General features: G+C 57.5%; 1 protein-coding gene across 3 annotated transcripts; it reads right to left on the reverse strand.

The window, feature by feature from the left end:
* Position 1: 1 nt before the first annotated feature.
* LOC120858453 (rap guanine nucleotide exchange factor 3) lies at positions 2–21924 on the reverse strand. 3 transcript variants are annotated; one of them, XM_040234517.1, is made up of 28 exons: positions 21587–21923; positions 20898–21110; positions 15175–15228; positions 14981–15087; positions 14663–14784; positions 14351–14519; positions 13698–13782; positions 13311–13371; positions 13148–13224; positions 12821–12967; positions 12181–12293; positions 11809–11897; positions 11433–11511; positions 11092–11242; positions 10930–11012; positions 10125–10164; positions 7321–7402; positions 6884–7030; positions 4746–4843; positions 4241–4366; positions 3974–4155; positions 3620–3710; positions 3430–3480; positions 2468–2555; positions 2075–2139; positions 1576–1630; positions 1409–1480; positions 2–429 (listed from the first exon to the last, which is right to left on the reverse strand). In XM_040234517.1, exons 1-28 carry the CDS (start codon positions 21590–21592, stop codon positions 311–313), a joined length of 2772 nt encoding a protein of 923 aa, XP_040090451.1. In that variant the 5' UTR covers positions 21593–21923; the 3' UTR covers positions 2–310. The 3 variants fall into 3 exon arrangements, with proteins under 3 accessions (XP_040090451.1, XP_040090453.1, XP_040090452.1); XM_040234519.1 differs by lacking the exon at positions 21587–21923 and adding an exon at positions 21436–21508 and having other exon boundaries at positions 17–429; XM_040234518.1 differs by lacking the exon at positions 3430–3480 and having other exon boundaries at positions 17–429; positions 21587–21924.
* Between the last annotated feature and the right edge of the window lie 1837 nt (positions 21925–23761).

The following is a 23761-nucleotide window of genomic DNA, read 5'->3' on the forward strand; positions in this document are numbered from 1 at the left end:
GCAGAATCTGGGAAAATCCTGTTGTGGAGAGCTCTCTGTTGGACACAAAGAGAGAAAACGCGCTGCTCCCCCGCTCACTCCAGGGCCTCTCTGCCCCCCACTCCTTGGCCTTGGGCCCGGCTCCTTCCATTCGCAGGTCCTCCGTGGCCGCCAGTCATCACGGGGGACGGGTGCCTCCACGCTGCCCGCTCCCGGGCCTCAGGTCCAGTCCTTGGAGAGCCCTGCCTGGCTCGGCCAGCCCCTGGGCCTCCTGGCCCGGCGCGCCCCGGGCTCTCCTAGCGGCCAGTGTCTGCTCCAGCCCAGGCCCTCCTCATGGCTCCAGCTCCCGGGAGAGGCGGGACAGTTCCCGCTGGTTGTCGATGACCTTCAGCTGCTGGACGTAAGCCCAGGTGCTGGCAGGACTCCGGGTGCTCAGGGACTGCTCCGAGCCTGGGGGGGCAGGGAGGGCGGTCAGCACTTTGTAGAGCCTACCTTTCCCCCTTCCAAGAGGCAAATCGACCCTCCTACCTTCTGCCACCCAGCCTGCCACTTCCCACAGCCAATCGGGAAGACACCCCACCCCCCATCTGGGACAGACTAGCACAGTGAAATGGGCCCCAAATTATATGCAGCTTCATACCCCTTTTACTAAGTTCAAAAACAGTGAAAACTAACGAATATTTTGTTGTCGTAATATATATATGAGATATTTTAAAGTTATATGTATATGTATATTTTATTTTATGTACACACGATAAAGCTATTTTTAAAAAACAAGGAAATGGGTAACTCAAAATTCAGCATAGTGGTTTCCCTGGGTGGGGAGGGGCAAGGGGACAGGAAAGGGGACCACCACTGGGGAGATGGAAGTTACTGTCAGTGTGCTCAGGCTTGGGTCCAGAAAGGCTCATCTTATTTTCAGAATAGATACATACATAAAGTAAGATAACGGTGATGATGTGGTATGAACTGTGGATTACGACTAATCCCATTTCACACAAACTGAAGGCCAATTAAAAGAACACAGGTCTGGAATATGAGTGTGTGGGTCCCAGTTCTGTCTAATTGCTTATCTAACCAGCTCTACCTCACTGCGCCTTCCACCTGTTTTTTCAAGGCCCCAGCCCACTGTATACCTTTAAGTGGGGATAACACTCGACCTACTTCATACAGCTGTTAGGAACCATTATCACCATCGTGCTTTGCAACCCCATGGACTGTAGCCCGCCTGGCTCCTCTGCCCATGCGATGCTCCAGGCAAGAATACTGGATCTTCCCAACCCAGGGATTGAACCCAGGTCTCCCTCTTTGCAGGCAGATTCTCTTCCATCTGAGCCACCGGGGAAGCCCTTTCATGTATGGATGTACCTGTAAGTGCCAGCCAGCCACCATGGCCAGCTTGTCAGCACCCACCCCTGCCCTCACTTACACGTGGAAACCCTGACCGCCTGGCTGTCCTCGTGCAGGTGGGAGACTCGGCTTCTGAGCGGTGACAGAGGCACTGGGAGGTGAGGAGGGAGTCAGTGAGAGGAGACCAAGTTGGTGCCTGGAAGGGGGCGTCACTCAGGGGCGCCCACCGGGGATCTGCCCTCTCACCATTACTGTGGCTTCGGCAGTGGTGTAACATCCGTGCAGCTCTGGCCATCATTCTCTGGGGGCCAAGCAAGGACATGAGACCTGATATGAGGGACGGGGCCCTGGCCTGGCCTAGGTGACAGCTGAAGTGCTCCTAAGCACCAGCGGCTGTAGGAGACGGGGCTGTGCCTGCTGCACCCCAGCTCACCCAGAGACCCAGCGGGAACCAGGCACTGGGAAGACAGAAGTAAGGGAGGGCTTAGAGAGGAGGAGGCCTGGTGGGGAGGGGACTCTGGTTGAAGGGCTAGATAGTTGAGGCCATCACCCCACCACTGCCTGGTGGAGACCAGATCCTCTGAGAGCATGCAATGGAGTAAGGCAGGGGCTATTTTAAAGGAGGTCTTCATATTTATATTGTTGAGAAAACTTTGGACCGTCTCCCATCCCCCGCCCCTTCCAAAGCCACTGTCACAGCCTCCAACCTGTTCCAGCCTCAGACACCCGCTCTCCTTGGACTCACCATCTTCTCAAAGTTGATGAGATTCTCCACCAATGTGTGATTTCCCTCGTGGATGAAGGTCATGTCTGCAAAGAGATGGGCTTTGCTCATAGGTCCCCAAACTCCTTCCCCTCCCAGCAGCCAAGGAAAGGTGAGGGACCAGTAACAGGGACGCCACGTGGCCCTCTTCCTCCCTGCTAACCTCCTGGAGCAGTTTCTTTGTATCTCTTAGGCCTCGTGTCATCAGCTATCTAATGTCTGCATGTGTTAACTCCGCTTCTATCTGGTGAGCTCCTAGTTCACCTTTGTGGCCCCAGGGCATTGGCACATTGGGATCACCCAGAGGGTCAGGTGGACACTCTCGGGCAGGGACGGATGGGATGGCAGCAGGGTGGCAGGGGCTGGTGCCCTTACCTTTGAGAAGAAGGGGCATGAAGGGGATGAGGGGAGGGGAGAGCTTGGTGAGGGCCAGACGGTACACTCGGTGGTTCCACGAGGGGTCCTGAGAGGGAAGAAGCCACAGTGAGAGAGGGAGGGTCCCGCCCACCATGACCTACTACATGCCACAGCATAACCAAATGCCCACCCGCCAAGGAGAGGCCGTGCACGCACTCCTTGGAGCTCAGCCTCCCCTCGGCCCCAGATCTCCCCAAGGCAGGCTGTGCGGCAGGCAGAGGGGCCTGGAGCTGTGATGCCAGGCTGCATGACGTGGTTTCCTGGCCTCCAATTAGCCCCCAGATACTCATGGACATTGTCACAAGGGCTCTGAGGATTCCTGGAAAACTTTTCTGCCCCTGTTTCTCCCTCTCTCCCTCCCTCTCTAGTGGGTACACCCCTTTGAACTTCTTCAGCCCCAGGAGGAGAATTTTTTCCTCAGGAGCTCTTGGAGCCTTGCTAATGAAAGCAGCCTGCACGAGCTCTCTCCTGAAAGCTATACACCTTTCGCTACCCTCGCTACAATTCCCGGGAGTGGAGGGCTCAGCTCCTCAACTCTTGCCTCATTTTTTGGCCTAGGCTCCTTGAGTCTCCTGAGGGGCCTCTGACAGACCCCAGAACCCCATGGGAGTTGGGTCAAGACCTGCTTCCCAGGTCCTGAGGCAGGTCAGCGCCCCCCTGGTGGTCCCCTGGCACCTCAGACCCCAGGGCCAGCAAATGCCACATGGGCCCCTATACACCTGCTGAGGCATATAATACACTACACAGACCCCCATAGTGCTAACACTGCATTTCTCAGCCAGCCCCCCAGACTCACAGGCCAAAGGGAACCAGGCCCTGACCCAGGGTTGGAAGCCCGGAAAGTGACCAAGGACAGGCAGGGGTGCTGTGGGGAAGAAGCCGGGGGTTGGGCCAGGGTGGCGGGGGCGGGGAGCACTCACCAGGAGCCTCTCGAGGGCGGAGTAGAGCTTCCGGACTTTGTGAGGCAGCCGCTGTGAAGGAGAGGCAAGGCGAGGCTGTCACTGCTCTGGGGTGCAGGCGCCATTCCCAGCCAGGACGCCCGGGACAGGCAGGGGCCTGACTCAGGACTGAGGTGGGGAGGTCCTGACCCACCCAGGAGATGGCACTCACCTCCCAGGTATGGGCCAGGCGGCTGATGGCTGAGTTGCTGAGACCAAACATGACGGCAAAGAAGGAATTAAGATTCTTTTGCTCCTTGAGGCTGTGAACAGAAGACCCAGAGACCCTCAGGGGAAGCAGCCACACACAGAGCCCCACACCCACACCACCCCCAAGCCACAGCACAAGACCCGGCAGGCCAATGCTGCCCTTGCAGGGACTGGAGCTGCATGCTGTGGGAAGGCGGGGGCTCCAGGGGCCCTAGGCAGGCACGAGGGTGGGAGGCTTGGCCACACTCCGACCACAGATCAGGGGGTTTAAATAAAGGCGCTGTGAGATTCTGCCACCCAGCCCACCGGCACTCACTGGGCTGCCAGTTTGATGAACTTCCTGAGCAGCTGGGCCCGTAGGCCGGGCACGGAGCAGAGACACAGCTCTGTGGCCACCCAGTACTGCAGCTCGTTGAAGCGGCGCATGAAGCGCTCCAGGTTGGCGGTGGTGACGTCCCGCAGGTGCTGGGGGCCCAGCACATAGTGGATCAGCTCCACCTGGGCAGGGGGAAGCACTGCGAGGTCAGCACACAGGGCGGGGCGTCCCCACCGCCCACTCCTCCCCTCCGCTCCGCCTCAGCACCTGGTGGATGCTGTTGAAGAGGCTCCAGTCATGATCCGTGAGCTGGCCCGCCAGGTCCTTGGTGCTCACCAGGTCCAGCCCCTCGGCAGAGCCCACCGTGGGCCCCAGCTGCTCGGGGTGTGGGGTCTGCAGGTGGAAGAGTGCTCAGAGGGCTGCCTGGGGGGTCCAGGGGGCATGGTGGGAGGAGAGAGTCTGGGGCCAAAAGCCTGTGCCCAGGGCCGGAGGAACGTCAGGAGGGCAGAGGTGCTGCAGGGGAGGAGGGGCTCCCCAAGGAGGCATGCCCTGACAGCTCCCCAGTGCTGGGGCCCCTCTCCCACTTGAGAGCTCCCAACAGTTCTCCCCTTGTGACTTCCTCCATCGGCTGAGGCCCAATCCTCTCTCTTCCTCCTTAGGAGCAGCCAGAGCCAGGCCCTGCTCTCCCTTCCATGTGGCCCCCTCCTAGCACCCACCCGTACCACTCCCAAAACAGCCCTTCTTGGGGCCCTGGCGCCCTGCCTGGCCCTACCAGCTTGTGCACTTCCTGTGGATTGACAACAAAGAGCCGCTCGTTAAGCCCCAGGGATGTGGCCACACCACGGGCATCTGGCTGCAGGCCAATGGCATCTGCAAAGAGAGCAGAGGCTGTGCTGGGTGGGGACAGAGAAGGAGGCCAGGGAGCAACCGGAGGCGGGGTGGAGGCTGGAAGAGGTCTCCCAGTAGCGGCACTGGAGTCCTAGGCAGGTGTTCTAAATGCACGGGTGTGCATGCCCACACACGCACAGCGGTAGCACGGCCAGAGGACAATGAAAGAGGAGTCTTGGTGAGACAGGCTGACGCTGGGCAACGCTGGAGCCTCCCTGAGTCCCAGCTTCCTCCTTTCTCAAAAGCAGACACCAAGATTTCCCGTGACTACTCATCAGTCAAATGAAGTCACTGATATAAATAGTGGCTATAAGGATATGATACATATACAAGCCCTTTGAAAATCAGGAAATGCCTTACAGAAATCTTCGTGTGGATTTTCATCAGCTCTTGTGGACTGGGACTGTGTTTTCAGTCATGTTTGAGTCCTCAGTCCCTAGACCAGTAGCCTCCAAAGTAAGGTACACAAGACCATTCCATGCGTCCAGGAAAAAAATATTAGCACTTATATTGATTTTTCTTACCTGTTTTGCATTTGCTTTGCGTGTTGCTCTATGACCACATAGCAATAGTGTAGGAACGTATGTATGTGACTTGCAAGGAAATATACACAGATAACGGAGTTTGTAATAAAATACTGATTACTGACATAGTGAAAGTTAAGTCGCTCAGTCGTGTCCAACTCTTTGTGACCCTGTGGACTGTGGCCCACCAGGCTTCTCCGTCCATGGGATTCTCCAGGCAAGAATACTGGAGTGGGTTGCCATTTCCTTCTCCAGGGGATCTTCCCGACCCAGGGGTTGAACCCAGGACTCCCGCATTGTGGGCAGACGCTTTAACCTCTGAGCCACCGAGGTTTTACTGACATAGGTGTCCATCAAAACAATCAGTGCTCTAAACAGAGCAAGCATGGCATGTAGAGTCTCAATTAACACTGGGTTTGGACAACTGCAACTTGCCATGTGGCCACCAGAGGGCAGTGCTTCCCAGAGGAGCACACAGGCACCGGTGCCCTCATCATCTCTCCCTCCTGAAGAAGGAGGCTTTGCTGGTCTCCCTGCCACTCCTTGCCATTATTCTCTGGATGGCCAGCTGCTTACCCTGGGCTCCCGCTGTCATACCCATGCTGTGTGTTTCATGGATAACAGTGGTTTTTAATTTCCCAAGTTCTCTAAAGGCAGGTCTTAATAATCCTCATGCTGCCATACTCTGAGCACCAACTTTATGCCAGGTCCCATGCTAAGAGCTTCAAACACAGTAGCTCATTTAATAGCCACAGCAGTCCTAGGTGATAGGTAGTTACAGTGGTCATTTAACAGACAAGGAAATGGAAGCTCACAGAGGTCAAACAACTTGGGCAGGATCATATACTCAGTAAGCAGTGGGTCTGGGAGTCCAGTCTAGACTCTTAACCATCAAGCTGCTCATCTTACCTGCCATGGTACCTCTGCCTCCTAACATGCTGCTGGCCCATAGATGACCCTCAAAGATGTTGATGGACTAAATGAGCAACTACCTAAATTCAAAGTCTGCCTATGCACTCAAGGGGTGAGCCTGGGAAAAATCACTGAATCCATTTGAGCTTCAGTTTCCTTGTCTGAAAACAGGATAAAAGTACCTATCTCATAAGATTGCTATTAGGATTAAATAAATATGTAAGCATGGTAATAATGTCAGGCATCCCTGGTGGCTCAGTGGTAAAGAATCCACCTGCCAAGCAGGAGACACAGGTCCAGTCCCTGGGTCTGTGCCCATCACCTGGAGCAGGAAATAGCAACACATTCCAGTATTCTTGCCTGGGAAAGCCCACGGACAGAGGAGCCTGGTGGGCTACAGTCCATGGGCAAAGAGTCGTACCAGACTTGTACGTAATATGTATAAGTAAGATGTAATAAGCCTCCCATAAATGCTAACTACCATTAACATTGACAGAGATGGTGATGATCTTAATTCAGGGGGCTGGGCACAGCTCTGAGAGGGCCCCCCTCCCTTGGGGCCACCCTACCCAGAGACACAACTCACCACCTGCTGAGTTGACCTTCACCAGCACCTTCCCCTTAGTCCAGCCGTCCTCCTGGGCCAACGCTGCCATCACCTCTCTCACTGAGGCCGTCACAGGCAGCTGCAGGGTTAGCACGGAGTGGTCTGGCCGGCAGATGTCGTAGGGGACTGGAGAGGAAGATTGGACTGAACTGTGGGAGGGAGCTGCCTGGTCTCCCTGCCCCAGCGGGGAGAAGGCAGTGACTGCAGCAAGGGAGGGAGGGAGGGTCTCAAGGATGCGGGGGCAACAGCACTAAGGAGAAGCCTGGGCAGGCAGGTGGGAGACCCTGAGGTGAGCAAGGGGGGAGCCTGAAACAGAGGCCCCAAGGAGCACAATATGCCATCTGGGCCAGGCACCCCGAAGTCAAGGTGACGAGAGCAGGGCTCGAGCTCTGCCCTGGCTGACTCAGACCACCAACCTTTGTCCCCAACTCTGATGGCACAGTTGCTGCTGGGGAGAGGCTCATCCTGGCTGGGGAGCCAAACAGGAACATTCCGGGCCTGAGAAGGAGAGGAAGTAAGGACTAGAGGACACAGGAGAGCATGCAGGGACGGGGAGGGGCCTGTCACCCAGAGCGTGGGTCCCGCACAGCACACACACCACCTAAGGGATCTGCGTGTCCCGCAAACCCGGGACAGGTAAGGCGCTGGGGACCTGGGGACCAAGGCTGCCGGGGAAGACAGAGCAGAGCTCAGAATGAGTCTGTGCCCCTGTATATGTGTGTTACCCCCTCTGCCAAATGGGTCCAGAGCCTCTCTAATATGAACACAAGGCAGCTGTTGATCCTGGTCTTTTCCTCCTTCAGCTACCATTTGCTATTTTCTATATGCTTATTTTAAGTATCTAAATATGCACAAAAGCCCTTTGACAAAATATTATTATCCCCATTTTACAGATAACATCAGTGAGGGCTCAGAGAGCTTAAGTAACATACCCAAAGCAGCACAGCTGCTAAGTGGCCCTAAAATCCTAAACCTGCCCCCCCCGCTCCCCCTCCCCCATGCTCTTGTCCACCAACACTCAACTGTTAGCTGCCCCATAACCCTTACTCCAAGGCCCCACCACAGTGGGCTCTTGGGGGCCCCCACTGCCTAAAGGCCGCCCTCACACAGTTCCTCTGCCTACCGACTATTCTTTCCAGATTTTGTACTATTTTCCTCCTCCCAACTCTTAAGGAGGCAGATGAGGTTTAGACCTTGGTCCATGGTTCTTCCCTGGATTTCCAAAGCTCTGCACTCCCCTCAGGGCTCCTCCCAGCATCATGTACCAATGTCCCCTTTCTCTCCACCCCCAGCATATGGAAGACTCTTAAAACCGTACCACTGGGCACTGAATTCTCTTGCAGACCTTGGTCTCCTCCAGGGTCTTCCATATCTGTGCTGCATTACCCCAAACTCGACACACTCCTCAGATCCCCTCATCCCGCTTCCCAGGCTACTCTTCTGGCCATTCCCCTGGGTTCAAGGCTTCTGCTCCCCCCTGCTCCCCTCCTCTACTTCCCCACAGAGTATCATCTAGTTCCAGGGTCTCTGTGTTCCCCCTTCCGCAGCCCAAGCCATCCCCAGATCCACCAGCCCGTATCGCCTCACGCCTTATCTACTACAACAGTGCAACTATTCTCCGCCAGCCTTTCCTCTCGGGTGCTTCCCTCCCTCCCACTCCCATCTGCCTGACCAGAGCCAGATTAACCTTCCTATCATAGTGTCCAGGCCACCACTGTCTGCTGAATAAAGCTCAGGCTCCCCAGCTGACCTATTCAATATACAAATCCCATCTTGTCAATCCTGGGCTCAGACACCTCCAATGGCTTGCAATGCTTAAAGGACAAAGGCCAGGCCCCTTTCCAGGGCCCATAGGGCCCCACCTGCTCTGGCCCCCCAGGCTCCATCAGGAGGCAGGCTTCCTTCCCCACACCTGCCTGCAGCCTCTTCTCCCTCCGTCCTCTCTCCCTGCATCTCTCGGTTCCAGCAGTCACTTCTCCCTGACCCTGACACTTTCCTTTTCAGCCCTTTCCTTCCTGCCTCCAGAGACCCCATCTTTGTCCTTATTCAGCATGAGGTTGCTCTGTAGCTCCGTCCCTCACTTCCCTGTGAGCCCCTCGAGGCCAGGGTGGCTCTCCCAACCACCTACAGCATCCTTGGCACCTAAGGCATGCCGCCTGCTCTTCACTGAGCATCAGCAGCAAGAGGTCAAGGCCCCTCAGGGATGGAGCCAGCATTCTAGTGGGCCATGAGGGTCACCAGCAGACAATTAGCAAGGGAACAGCTAAACAAAGAAAACAATTCCACTAGGACAAGGCTTTGAGGAAAACCACTGAGGGCCCCATGGAGAGGAGCCAGTCGGGGAGGGGCTCTCACAGGGAGATAGGAGGGGCCAGCAGGTGGGGGCAGGAGACGGAGGAGGGAGGGAGCTTCACCTTCAGCAGAAAAGGAGTCAAGAGGAAGAAGCGGGCAGGATGAGGTGGGAGAGCCAGCTGGGCCCTGCAGGCCCAGATGTGGCATTTGGGTGTGATTCTCACTGTGAGTCTCCACAGGCGGCCCCAACCTCCCTTCCCAGTCCTCCCCACCCCATTCTTCAAATTTCACTCCACTCAGGACTCCTCCCACTTTCCTCTCCCAGCCCACTGCTGGGGATGGCACTGGCCCCCAGGACCCCCGGGGTTTCCGAGATGCCTCCAGGCACCACCCCTCACCTGCCAGGCGGGAACTGCTAACCGGCTGGAGCTGTGAGCATGAGGGGGCTTCCCAGGTGGTGCTAGTGGTAAAGAACCCGCCTGCCAAGGCAGGAGACATAAGAGATGTGGGTTCGATCCCTGGGTCAGAGAAGATCTCCAGGAAGATCCCCTGGAAGAGGGCATAGCAACCCACTCCCCAGTATTCTTGCCTGGAGAATCCCATGGACAGCGTAGCTTGACAGACGGGCTACAGTCCATAGAGTCGCAAAAAGTTGGACACAGCTGAAGCAACTTAGCTCGCATGTGAGCATGACCAGATGGAATAAAACCCCTTGTGGGGGTGGGGAGCAGTGACCTTAGACCTCTGTCTCCTGCAAGGCCCAGCCCCAGTGTCACACGCAGCCCGAGCTCCATGATCACCTATCCCAGACCAAGGATGTGCCTGTGTTTGGGGGGGACCTTCCCATGCAGAGGGGCCTGGAGGTCCTTGGAGGAGGGGGAAAGCAGGGACCCGGCAGAGGCATGAGGAGCCCACTCTGGTCGGACACCTTCATCTGAGGAGACGCGTTCCCACAGCCGTTCTCCAACCTGTAGAGCAAGTGAGAGGGAGATGAGACTGGGGGCAGGGTCCCCCAGCAGGCAGGACGATGCAGGCTCAAGTGCAGAAGGATACTAGGCTCTGGTTTCCCTCCACCGTCACCAGAGGCTCAGAGGTTGGCAGACTTGGAGAGGATGACCCAGAACAGGCACGACTTGAAATCCAGCCCCTGGATCCTACGATTTTCCCAGGCTATCAGGAGAGGGCAGGAGTTCAAGGGAGAAAGGGACCCAGTGTGGTGTCAGGTCAGGGAGGCCACATGTGAGCTCTCCCCGAGCCCCAGCTGCCCCCACGGGAGGCCTGGGAGGGCAGGAAGGTCTGGGAGCGCAAGGTAAGGGCTGGAAAATTGGGTAGAGCAGGCGGGAGCTGGCACCAAGGGTGCTCAGCAATAAACAGGAGCCAGTAAGCAGAGCAGGTGGGCAGGGCAGTGGGAGGATGACACATGAATGACTGTGGGCTGCCTGAGCATGGACGGACGCGTGATGGGAGGGTGTGCAGCAAGGCCCTGGTGAGAACACTCGCTGAGATGAGCAGGACTAGACAAGTGAGCACAGCACAGGGTTTTACAGACAGGAGCAGGAGCCCTGGGGGTGGGGGGTAGGGTGGGGGTGGAGTAACGGGCTCAGGGCGGCAAGGCTGCAGGGCTGCAGGCTGGATTGAAGCTGCGTGTTTGCCCCCCAAGGCGGTGCTCCCAGCTCCTGCCACACAGCCTGTCCCGCCCGCCCGTGACAAGCTCCCTTGAGCCAAAGCATCACCTGTGGTGTCGCCGCCTCTCTGGCCACTGCTCCCGCAGCAGGTTGCTAAGCCGGGCGTCCCTGCTCACCAGGTCCGAGAGTTTCTGGGGGAAGCCAAGGTTCACTGAGACCCCCTTGTCCACCCCGGGCAACCCGGCCCAGCCCCTCCTGGCTCCCAGGTACCTTGAGGAAGCTGGTGGCCACAGGGTCGGTGCGGAGCGTAGGGCCGTACAGGGTCACCCACTGACTGACCAGCCGCAGGACCTGCTGCCTCTTGTTGCAGACGTAGGAGCTGCGCTCCTGCTCGCTGCCCCCCGCGGGCTCCGCGTGGAAGGTGGGTCCCAGTCAAGGGAACCACAGGGTCCAACAGGCCCACCCACCACCCTCAGGAACAGGCACAGGAAGGACAGGACACCCGAAGCCCATGAATGGGCTGGGCCTGGAGGGTTCAGTACAGCCATGCTTTGGGGGATCCCTCCTCCCCGCTCCACACACCATCCTCATCCCCAGGGCTGGAAGGATATTGGTGCAGGAGGGCAGCACAGAGCTGGGCAGTGGGCATGAAGACACTGTGGGTCAGGAGGAAGTCACTGAGGAATGTCTCTGTAAGGCAAGGGACAGGTGAGGGACTCAGCAGTCGAGTCTCCTGAGCACAAGTATATGCACAACCGGGGCACCCCTTTTACCAACCCCGCCACAGGCCAGGGAGCAGCGACACCCTGTCCCTGTCACAGCACTTCCTACACAAGCCAAGAACACGGGAATGGAAACTTCTGGCCAGCTGACCAAAGAGACCAATCGAGCACCCGATGAGGTCAGATGCAGGGTGCCTGGCCCTCTCCCAGGCGGTGCTGACCACCCTCTGAGTCAGAAAGCAGGCAGGGTGTCTCCTGCCCCTACCTGTTGGGTCATGAGCACTGGAGTCAGGCCGCATGGCCTCCAACAGAAGTTCTAGGATCTTCTCTGGGGTGCCAGACATCACCGTATACCTGGCAGAAACAGCCGGTCCAGAGCACTTGAGCCCAGACTCCCCCTCCCGCAGCTGGGGCAGATGTCAAGAATCAATCATATCACTCATCCCTATTTGCCAGCCCTTTCCCCATCCCATGTGGTGGAGAGGGGACTCAGGGGATGCATCTTAATCCCTGGAAGCCTCTCCACCCACTGCGGGCAGGTGGATGACACAGAGAAGGGAGTAAAGCCCGGGAAACAGAAGGAGAGAAGGTGGGCAAGAGAGACAGTATGGAGAGGGGAGCACGGCGGGTGTGTTACCGATTCCCGCCTGGGGTTGAGGGACGGGAAGGGCCGGTGCCCTGAGAGGTTCTCTCCAGCACTAACACCACTTTGCCGTGTTCTTCCAGCCTCATGGTCTTTGCTTCCACATCCTGGAGAACAAGCCACACCCAGTGCTTAATACGTACCACAACTCCTTTACCCATCCTAGGGCCTCTCTCTGCCTCCCCCATTCCAAACTCCAAGCCCCACAAGGCTCCCACAAGGACCCACAACCCTTCTCCTGCCCTAGTCAATGCCCACGACCTTAGATTTGTCCCTCACAGCTGCCTCTCACCCAGCCTGAGCCCCTCCTCCACCCTGTCCCTCCCAGTGCTCCTTCTATGGACCCCACTCTCCATTATGCCGCCTCCCCCTGCACCCCAGACCCCCACCCCTCTGTAACCTCACCCCTGGTCTCCCACGGGAGCCAGGGTTCCCAGGGCTCACTGAGCCTCCTCAGCAAGCCACGCACCTCCTCACACACTCAGAGCTGGGCTCCCTCCTCCAGCCATCATCCCCAAGGTTTCCACCTCCGACCTCTCCCTACTCCTTGAAGTCTCCATCTGGTCCCTACTCCTTGGCCCACACCACTTCTCCAGACACATGTGCCTGCCCTCGCCACCCCCAGCAGCAGCACCTTGATGATACGGTTGAAGTCCTGCTTGTCCACGCGAAGAAAATGACAGTTGTCTTCTCCCAGGATGATGGTGGCTGCCCGGGGTGCATCGTTCACCAGAGCCAGCTGTCCGAAGTCGTCTCCCTCGTGCAGGGTGGTCACCAGGCCCTGCAGCCAGGCCCGAGTTACAGCCCAGCCCCCCAGCCCTCACCGGGACAGACCCAGAGCCACCAAAGCAGGAGGAGACCTGAGAGGCCGGCAGCCTTGGGTCCATTAAAGGCACTGCCCACAAGGACAAGGACCAGAGACCAGCTCTGCCCCAGGGGCTGGGCATGGGGGAAGACTCACCTTGCCATGGGTCACCACATTGACCGATCCCTTCCAGATAATGTACCACGAGGTGCCCTTGTCCCCCTGGCTGAACACTGAGAGAAGCAGCACAAATCAGACATGCCCCAGGCACCCATCGCTTCTTCCCTGTGGCCTCCGCCCACGTCCAGGCAGGACTTACACACAGTTCCTGCCTTGCTGTGCGGTTCAAAGAGCAGGACTGCAGCCAGCTCCCGCTTCACCTGTGGGCAGGGGGACAAGAGTCAGAGAGGTGAGTCCAGGGACGAGGGGCCAGGTGAGGAGGTTAGGTCCAAAGCCACGCATACTCGGGGGACAGAGCTGTGATGAGGTCAGGTGACGTGGGATTCAGCAGGAGACAAAGCAGGGGAAGAAATGGGCACAGAGAGCCAGAAGGACCTTCAGACAAGGATGCCATGCCAGGGACAAGACATCAGACTGAAGTATCCAGGCCACGGGTGGAAGGGGAGGGGCGTGTCTTCTGGCCTAGCAGGGGTCACAGGAAGGGAGGTTTGGGGGAGGGCAAGGTGGGGCGGGGTCAGGGGCTGACCGAGTTGGAGAGGTGGGCCACAGCCTTGATGTGCAGCAGCTCCTCAAAGATGAGGTCCAGCTCCTCGTCTGTGCGCTGACCAGGGCTGCGGGCACAGGGGACCAGGAAGAAGTGATGAACAAGCCCGGTGTGGGGAGCCACAGCACCCACTCAGCCTGGGCTGGCCGGGGTCCCAGTGGTGACTGTTTATCAGTAACGGGCCAGCCTTTGATGGGAGCACACCATGTGCCAGACACTGGGCCAAGCACTTTACATATGACTTCATTCTACTCTCACAACAACCCCACGATGTGGGCTATCGTTATCCTTTGACAAAAGAGGAAGCTGGCCAGCAGAGACGCAAGGACACAGAGCTAGTAGCCAGTTGAACTGGAATTTGAACCCAGACCTGCCACGGTTGTCTTGGCCACGGATGCTTCTCAGAGGGGGCAGGGTCCCTGGAGGCCACAGGCCCCACGGCCTCAGTTACAGAGGAAGGACCAGGTTCAGAGGGGGCAGGAGGGCTCGAGATCACACAGCATGTCCGTGGCAGGTGCAGACCAGAGCTCAGGCCTCAGGTCCAGCCAGGGTCCTATCCCTCCACAAGAAGTCGGGGCTCACTCCCCCTCAGAGGGGAAACTACGGAGTCTGAGAGCGGGGTTTTGCCCACTTACGGCTTTCGAAGTGCCACCGTGAGCAGGGCATCGGGCCCCCGCTGGGACAAGAGGGCCAGAGCCTCCACCAGCTCCTCCTCCAGCTCATGGGCGCCCACGGGCTCTGGCTCCGGCCCCGGGAAACGGTAGAACTGGGTGTCTCGGTCCTGGAAGGCCCAGTCGTGTTTCACTGTGGGGCAGAGGCCCGGGCGAGGGGGAGGAGAGGAAATTGAGGCCACGTAGGTATGAGGCTTCCATGGAGATGCCTGGCACAGGCCTGCTCCCCAGGACTGCCTGGCACTGGGTGCCCACCCACCCGGGGCTCAGGCTCACCGTGGCAGAGGGCGCCTTCATCCAGGAACACCTGGCAGATACCCACGGCTTGGCTCCGGGAGTGGACGCCCAGCCCCAGGGCCAGGATCCCATCCACCAGCTCCCGGCCGGAGCAGCACTGCCTGCGAGAAGGGAACAGGGCAGGGAAAGGAGATCAGATGGCAGGAGGGAGAGCGGGGAGGGAGGAAGTCCATCCGAACGGCACCTTCTAGAGCTAGCAGCAAGGCTGGGTCCAGAGCCTGGGCAGAGTGAAAAGGAGAGAAAACTGCTGGGGGTGGCGGGGAGGCGGGCGAGGAGGCAGCCAGGGCCGCCACTCACCGGTGGAGCCGGAGGTGGTACTTTCTGTCTCGGATGAGGTTGGGGCAGTTGGCCAGGAGGTGTCGATGCAGCTGCTTTCCCGCCCTGAGCACCCGCTCCGTGGAGGCCTGGAGGAGGCAGGCACAGCTAGCTGGCTTAAGGCCTGAGTCCAGGTGTGTGGGCCCCCTCCCAGCCCCACCCCTCTGGACTCATACCTGCTCCAGGCTCACGCTGAAATCCAGGGACTCCTCGCTGCTGGTGAGTGGCGTCTGAGGGCAGTGGGGAGTCTGAGTGTTAGTGCCAGGCCTTGAAACCCAGCTCTCAGGCCCCTCCACCATGACTCCCAGCCCCCCGCCCAGTTCTTGACTCCAAGCATTCATTTAGCTAACGGTTCAACAAATACTCACTGGGTAACCCCCCATATGCCAGGCATCCGCCTCATCGCCACCCTGCAGCCCTATTACTAGACCCGTGTCTTCCTTCATGACGCCATCAGCTCATCCCCAGGGATAAGGTCCAGGATCTGCTTCCTCAGCGCCCAGTGTGCCCAGGCATCCAGGTAATTCAGCGTGTAGGGGAGGGAGGGGCACAGTGGACCTGGGGGAGCATGGGGACATGAGATAAGAAGGCCAGGAAGTAAGCAGCTCAAGAGGTCCGGAGACCCACGGCCTGATGCCGAGCCAGGGTCGGTCCCCAGTCACAGGACTATGGACAAACCTCCTGCCTTCTGTGGACCTCGGTGCAGCCTCGTAGTTAAAGACACAAACCCTGGAGCCAACTCCTGGATTCCAGTCCCTGCTCCTATGTAACCCTGAATACATGATTTAATCTCTCCCTGCCTATAAATCTATAAAACATTCATAATAACAACTCAAGCTTTGGAAAGGATTATGTGAGTTAATAGAGATCAAACGTTTAAAGCAATGACTGGCATATACATGCAGTTGTGTGTGCACGTTAGTTATCATTACTCATCTGTGAAGCACAGCGCGGGCGGCCTGCTGGAAGGCCCTTTATTCTCCGAGATGCTGCTGCTAGTCCCTAACCCTACAAACGTGAGTCAGTCTCGGCAGAACATGGATGGCTCTGGAAATGGGGTTTATGTAGAATCACTGGTGAACGAGGTTCCCTGCCCTTGGCATCCATCGGGCCATGCAGGACTCGCTGGCCTGTTCGCCCTGGGATGTCGGCCATAAAAGCCTCTCACGCTCCTCTCCTACCACCTGAGGACTGGAATTCGTGAACACCCCTGAGCAGGATGCTCTACCCTTTAGGAGCCCTCCCAAAGGCAGGCACTGCACAGTTCATACAGCATGTGTTTCTCGTGATTTCATCTGACTTCATAGAGAATGGGCTTCCCTTGTGGCTCAGCTGGTAAAAAATCTGCCAGTAATTCAGAAGACCTGGGTTCAATCCCTGGGTTGGGAAGATCCCCTGGAGAAAGGAAAGGCTACCCACTCCAGTATTCTGGCCTGGGATCAGACAGGAAGTAGGCAGAGCAGGCAAGGTCAGTCCTCCTTGACTTATCAGGAAACAGAACTCTAGAGGTGATGTGCCCGGGTAACTCAGACACATAGCCAGACAGCCAGGGATAAACTCAAGCCCCTTCCAGAAGTGCTCACATTCTTGGTCTCACTCCACCCAGTACACCTGCCTGTTTCCTCTCCCTCCCCTTCCTTCTCTGCAATGCCTCCCTATCAGCACTCAGGGCCTGAAGAGGACCTGGCCTGGGGCCAGAGCCCTCTCCCCTGGTCCCAGCATTTTCCCACTGTGCACTGGGCAGAGGCCTGAGGTCCAACATGCGTAGGCGCCTGGCCCAGTGCCGGGCGGAAGATACTAGGTGTCCCAAAGGTATCCTTACCCTAGTCATGGGGCCCATTCTAGTGCCAGACATGGCCCTGGAGACTCAGCAATAGGACAGGAAAAGAGAAGGAGGAGCCAAGGAGGGAGGAAGGGCAGGAATGCTACCCGGCTAGCCTCCTGTGTTGGAACAAACAGGGCCAAGTGCTAATGACTTGTTGTTGTTCATGTCAGAGTACCCAGGTGGCCCCAGTCCCCCCAAAGCCCCTTGGTGTCCAGGACCCAGGCTCCAGCACACACTCCCTTCCTGGTATTATTCTGACCCTAGAGGGCACATCAGGAGGGGAGGTGCCCAGTCATGTGGCCAGGCTGGGCAAGACTCAGATCTCAGATCCGCAGGCCTCGCTTCAACCATTTCCTGTCCTGCCCCAGGGGACGTGCAGGAGGCTCAGAGCTGGAACACGGGCCCATCAGAGCTGAGGAAGAGACCTGAAGGCATCCCTCTTATTTTTCCAAGAAAAGCAGCAGGATCCCAGAGAGATGAAGTAACTTGCCCAGAGTCACACAACTGCTTAGAAATGTACGATCCTACTGAATAATTGTTACCAACACTGATCCAGAAGTAGGTGTTTGTCTCCTGTTTCCTGGCTAGAGAAAAGGAGGCACAGAAGTTATGTAACCTGCCCTTTTCAAGCTGGTAAATAGGGGCACCAGAATTTACCCTGTGCCCATCTGATTCCAAAGCCCATGATCTTAGCCACTAAGCCCTGTCATCTCCCATGGCACCTCCACGGTGCTGGGCCTCCCCCACTGTGCACGATGGATGCAGAAGTGGTAAATTCTGTCCTCAGGGATGTTCCGCCGGCAGGGAAGTCTGAACAGTCCTGGGTTAGACGAAGTTCCGTATCTGTGTCATCACAGTCCCTCTGAACCCCTGCCGTATTCCTATGCATGGGGACCTCCTGGGATCATGGAGGGGGTGCTATTCAGGGGCTGCGGTCAGCTGTGTGGGCTCTGGAGTCAGGTGCCTGGGTTCAAATCTTGGTTCCCCACTACCAGCTTGTTGTGTGACCCTGGGCTGCTTATAAAGCTCTCTGTGCTTCAGCTTCCTCATCTATAACGTGGGGTTGGTGGCAATAGTACCTACCCCATAGGGTAATTTTGAGGATCAAATAAGTTAATTAATAATATGAAGCATTCAAAGCCATGCCTGCTTTGCAGTAACTACTTACTCAATGGTAACTTAATATAACTCTTCTTTCATGATGGGCAGCTATCACCTGGACTCGGTGCAAGACATGCTGTACTTTGATGCTGTACCTGATCTGATGACCCTGAGTGTCAGCTTAGGGGCTTCTCAGTTAGAAAGCAGCGCCTGGTATGGGTAGGGGAGGAGGCCCTCACCCACCACCTCCTGTCAGGTTTGGACAAGAAGGACTCAGGGTGGAAGAAGAGGTCCTAGTTAGTTTCCCTGCACAGGATCACGGCTTGCCCCACCCCCCTCCCTGTCACTGAGTGTCAGAGTCACACTGGAGGGGCAGGCACAGAGCCAGACAGCCACATGGGGACTCGTCAGACCAGTTCTCTTAGGCCACGGTAGGGTCTCAGGCCAGGGCTGTGTGCGATGGGACTGGGAAAGGATGCATGAAGCAGGGTGAGGTTCTGGAGTGTCAGTGGTACCTTCTGTAGCAAGAGAATATACACCACAGACTTGAACTCTGCAGCCAGACTGTCTCAGACCCAAGCCCAGCTTGTCCCTTAGCAGCTGTGTAACCCTAGACTGTCACTTAGCCTCTCTGGGTTTCTGCTTTTGCATCTATAAAATGAAATGATGGCGTTAGTAGCTATCTCTCAGGGCTTCTGTGAGATTATTTGATGTGATTAAAGCTCATGGTAGCACTTCGGATATAAATACTGCACAAACACTAGCTGCTTCCATCATTTGGACAGGTTGAATGAAAGCATGTTTTCTGAGTTAGAGAACAGAGACACCTCTCCTAAAACAATCACTCAAAGAGTAGCGTCTCAGGGTTCTCTAAGCTCAGGGGACCCACGAGAGGTCATCCTGACCTTGTCCCTGCCTCTAGATAGATTGGTTTCTGTGTTGGCTCCCAGACATCAGATAAGATCTCATGTATCCCTAATGTTTATCAAAGGAGACATTCTTCCATCCTATTCTAGCATCAACTTTGCCACGGTTGTTAAGTCCTTTCTGTATCAAACCTCAGGGTCTCCTGCTGTAACCTGCTTTAATTTTCTCTTGTTCTGGTCTAACGGGAACAGAAAGTGCTCTCCTCAGACCTCAGGAGGTTGATGGATTTCCCCCTCAGTTTTCTAAAGGTGGCCATGGCCTGGGTAACTCCCAGCACTGTCCTCCTGGGACGCTGGGCTCCTTACAACATCCACCCATCACCCTGTGTGTGCACACTCCCTGCCAGACACTTGTTCCCTCACACGAGCCCCCTCAGCCAAAGGCATCATCCCAGAGGTGAGAATTAATAGCTTCACAGGGACCCAGAGTCTCTTAAACATAGACACAATGGGCTGAAACCACCTCACCCCTACTCCCCAGAGACAGTCCTCAGGAGAGGATGTGGCCCCTGCCTCAAGCCCTAAAAATCTAAGTTCCCTCTAATCATCAATTCAGGCACATACACCTGGTGGGGGAGGGGCCTTGTTTCTGTGCCCCTGACTCCATCTCTCACTCCACTGATCCTCACCCCCACCTTTCTGACCTCCCCTCACATACCAGCCCTCCAATTCTGGGACTGAGGGAGTCAGGAGACAGCCTGGCAGCCTCCTCCACTCTCTCCCTTACTTTGGGTCCCAGGGGATCCTCCAGTGACCTCATTGTCCTGGCCCCTGACCTTCCGCCCACTCCCCACCTAGCCTCTACAAGCTAGGAAAGGGACAGGAAATGCATAAGTAATTATAGCCTGAGGGGGAAGGAGGGAGGGAGGGTTCCAGCCCACTGGCTCCGATAGCTACTGCCAGTGACCTGGGGTGGGGCTGGGTCTGGGCTTGGGGATGGGAGGGACAGACAGCTAAGCCCAAAAAGACCATGGATCCCCTGGTCCGTCCAGAGTGCCATCTGGAGCAGGACCCAGGCCCATGAGGCCCCTTCTCAGTAAGACCCAGGGAAGGAGGGGATGGAGGACAGCTGGGGACTGACACCTAGATTCTCCTCTCGCTTCCCATTGCAAGGGGGACCCCGTTATCTTGGTGGGCCTTGGTTTTCTCAACTCAGCTTCATATTTTGGTACATTTGGCAAATATAAATGGCTATATTTGGTAAATATATAAATGGGTGGGGTAGGAAGAGGGAGGCAGAAGGTGGTGGTCATTCTACTCAAAAGAATGCTCCTAAGAGAGGGGTTCTCCCAACTCTATCTCCTGATCCAACTCCACCCCTTTGCCCCGATGCCCTCCCCATACCTACTTGCACACATGTCACAGACGCATACCAGGGCTCAGGTGAAGAAACTCTCTTAAGTCTGGGTGGTTGGGGAGAGCTTCCCTGATGTTTTGGATCCTGCAACCATATCCTGCCCACCATCCACCATCTCCCCCCTCCCCACTTCTCTTTCCGTCATTCTTGCAGCTCCAGAGATGTTCTTCACTGGCAAAGGGAGCTCCGTTCATCTCACAGTCTCCAAACTCCTCATAATTCTCCCCTGACCCCCTCCAAGCCAGATGCCAAGCAACCTTCACATGACCACTTCACCCCAGATCAAGACACAGACTCCACGCAGTTCAGTCCTCACTAAAGGAGAACGCTGCCACGGTGATGTTTAAAGAATAGTACCAAGCTTACCTCCCCAGCACTTGACCTGACCCCTGTATTTCATACATGTCTCCCACCCCCACCTGAAGAACACATGAGCACCTAACTCAAGCCACGCGGAAGTGACAAGTTCTTTTCCCATTCGCCACATGCCTGAATAGGGGGATTGGGCACCACATGCATGCACAACGCAGTTGTGTGAGCCACCCACAGTGCAGCCAGGCTGCCCGCCCCAGGTGTACCCCCCCTGCCCGCAGAGCAAGCTGGACTGCCAGCAGTATGCTCGCCCTCCCAGCCGGGCCCCCTCCAGCCCAGGGGGGTCTGGCCCTGGCTGGGGAAGGGTATGGGACTCACCCAGCGCAGCCCCTGGACGCAGCTGGGCCGCTGGTGTTCGAGCAGCAGCTGGTAGGAGCAGCTTCGAGGCCGGTACATCCTCCTGAGCACCATGTTGAGCAGCGTCCCCTCCGGCACCACGTCCGGGAGGCCTCCCAACAGCGGTGCTCCCAGAATCGAGTCGCCCTCCACAGCCAGGCCCACCTGCCAGCGGCTCTCACCTGGCCAGCCCACCTGTGATAGGAAGAGGACGGCAGACAGCCATGAGGCTGGGTCCGGGGCAGCTGGACCAAAGCACGACCCGGCCGCCCCAGGCAGAAGCACTTCCTTCGAATCCTCTGGACTGGTCAGGCGGAGGTGCTGCGCCCCTGCCAGGAGCCGGGGGAGGGACAGGAAGACCTTCACTGGGGCCTGCCGGTCTGGCTCACTTAGGGGTCTCCAGCCGGCGGCGGCGGCGGCATACCAGAGATCAGGCCCTTCTTTGGAATTCTGCCCCACCCCACCGACCATGGACCTGCAGGGATCTCCACCAACTCCCAGAATGGAGCTGTGGACTCACTGGATCCCTGAGAAACGCAGCTTCAGCTCAAACCCTTCTTTTCTCCTCCTTCCTCACCCTTGACCAAGCCTCTGTCTCCCACCCCAACTCCCCCACCGTGTCAGCTTCCTCCCCTGCTCCTCCTCCCCGGCCCCCACCCCATCATACCCACCTTCATGTTCCTCCTTCAAGCTCGCACAGCCGTGCAGGCTCTAGCAGAAGGCAGGGGGTGGCGGGAGCACCCGCCCGCCCCACAACGAGCCACTGTGTGCCCCCGGCCTGTAAGTCCCAGGCGAAGTGAGCAGACCAATTCGTAGCTGGAGCCGCTTCCAAGGCAGCCCCAGCCAGGCTGGGTGGAAAGGCTCCTCTCGGGTTGGGGGAGAACTGGGGACTTGGTGGGGGGACAACGTCGCCCCCGCCCCCAGCGACAAGGAACCCCGAGCCTCCCCTCCGTCCCAAACGAAAGAGCCAGCTGGCACCGGGCGCTGAAGCGAGGCTGCAGCTGGCACTGATCCGGGCGGGAGCTGTCACACCCCCTGCGCGGCCCGCCCCCTTCCCCTCCCGGGCCGACCGGAGCGGGCGGGGAGGACGCGCCCCGCGCTCGGGCAGGGAAGGGGGCGGGCTCCGGCAGGGGGCGGAGTCGGAGCGCAGGGTACCCGGAGCTGGCGGGAACCTTGGCCTCGAGAAACCCCGGGGGCCGTAGCGTCCCGGGAGTGCGTGCCCGGCGGCGGCGGCGGCGGCGGCGGCGGGGCTGTTGGGGTAGGGGCTGCGGGGTAGGGCCGCCACGCGGCCGGGAAGAGAAACGCAAACAAGGAAACGGGGGGAAGGGGGAAGGGGGTGAGTCATTGCGGCCCCACCCGGGAGGGAAATCCGGGCTGGGGCCGCTTCCCGGCCGGGGGCGCCCTGCCTCCTGTTTCAGTTCAGGGTCTCGAACAGGCTGGGGGAGGGACTGGGCCATTTTCCCGGAGGGAATCCCGCTGCCCAGCCTCCCACCGCAGCGCTCCTATGCACGCACCCCATCCGCCGCCTTCTCCCCGCCCTACACGCGCACGCACACCCCCGGCACGGGTGGGGAGGTCGAGGCTGGAATGGAAGGACGGCGCTCGCGGACGGTGGGGGCTGGAGTCGGGGCCGAGCTCTGGGAGGATGGGTTAGAAGGCCTCGCCCCCACCCGCGGTTCCGGAGTCTCAGGCCGGCTATGTGGGAAGGGCCATCGCCTTCCTGGGCCTCAGGTCCCACCGCCGCGTCGGTGGCCCAGCGCCCCCTGTTCGCCCTTCTGCTTCTGAGGTGGCGGAGAGACAGTGGCTCCGGGTCAGCTATTCCCCAGGCGCCAGCGGCGTAACTGGTCCCATTCTTCACTGAGGGTTTTGGAAGGAGTCGCCCGCCCCGCCCCCAGCTTTCTAGAACGCACCCTCTTTTTGCCCCATCAGTGTCCCTTTCCCTCTGCAGCTGAGCCTGCCTGGACAGAGGAAAACACATCTCTAACATACCATGCCCGCTGCTCTTCCACCGATGATTATTCTCTTGGGGGTGTGGGTGTGGATTTTCATTGTGATTAAAACCTCAATTTCAATGTGTCTTTAAAAGTCTTCCCAGGAGCTTATCAAATGTTAAGTTCCAGCCCCTTAAATTCAGACTCAGTCTTACTGGCATGAAATGCAAAATCTGTGTTTTGAGCAAATACCCTAAAGTTGTCTGCTGGGTTCACACTTTGAGAAATGTTAGTGGAGTTTTAAATGCTCCCTCAGGGAAGACCAAGTTAGGTATGCATCCTCAATCGCTCAGTCGCGTCTCTTTGTGACCCCATGGACTTTAGCCCACCAGGCCCTTGTCCATGGGATTTTCCAGACAAGAACACTGGAGGGGGTTTGCCATTTCCTCCTCCAGGGGACCTTCCCAGCCCAGGATGAAAGATGAGTCTCCTGCATTGGCAGGCAGATTCTTTACCACTGAGCCACCTGAGAGGGGAGCCTAAAGATGATTCTAGCCCCAAGCCCAAAGCCAGCCACCCAAGTTCAGGGAATTTTACAGAAGGAAGAACAGTTTGGAGGGATTAACAGGCAGGGGTCACATGGGGAAGAGAGTTGAGAGGGAGTGGGGCTGGGAAGTGAGTTGAAATGTCAGGTTGCTGGTGCCATTGATCTGTCTAGAAGTTGCTGCAGGGGAGTTTCCAGAGATTGCGATCAGAAAGGGGTCTCTGATTTCCTATTTATATGGCCACTACTTTCAGTTCAGTTCAGTTCAGCTCAGTTAGGCAGGTGGAAAAGGAGCCAGTGAGTAAGGCAGGACACTAGCATCCCTCACAGCAGACCACAATAGCCTATAAGAGCCTGGCACTGTTCCAGGA

Source organism: Oryx dammah, unplaced genomic scaffold (assembly GCF_014754425.2).
Source record: "Oryx dammah isolate SB20612 unplaced genomic scaffold, SCBI_Odam_1.1 HiC_scaffold_29, whole genome shotgun sequence".
Classification (NCBI taxonomy): domain Eukaryota; kingdom Metazoa; phylum Chordata; class Mammalia; order Artiodactyla; family Bovidae; genus Oryx; species Oryx dammah.

Excerpts from the sequence above, each read along its gene's own strand:
- LOC120858453 (XM_040234517.1), bottom strand. Across the intron at positions 13,783-14,350 it reads ACGGTGGCACTTCGAAAGCC|CCCTGGTCAGCGCACAGACG; the intron begins GTAAGTGGGCAA and ends CTGTGCCCGCAG. Across the intron at positions 4,156-4,240 it reads TCTTCAACAGCATCCACCAG|GTGGAGCTGATCCACTATGT; the intron begins GTGCTGAGGCGG and ends CCCCCTGCCCAG.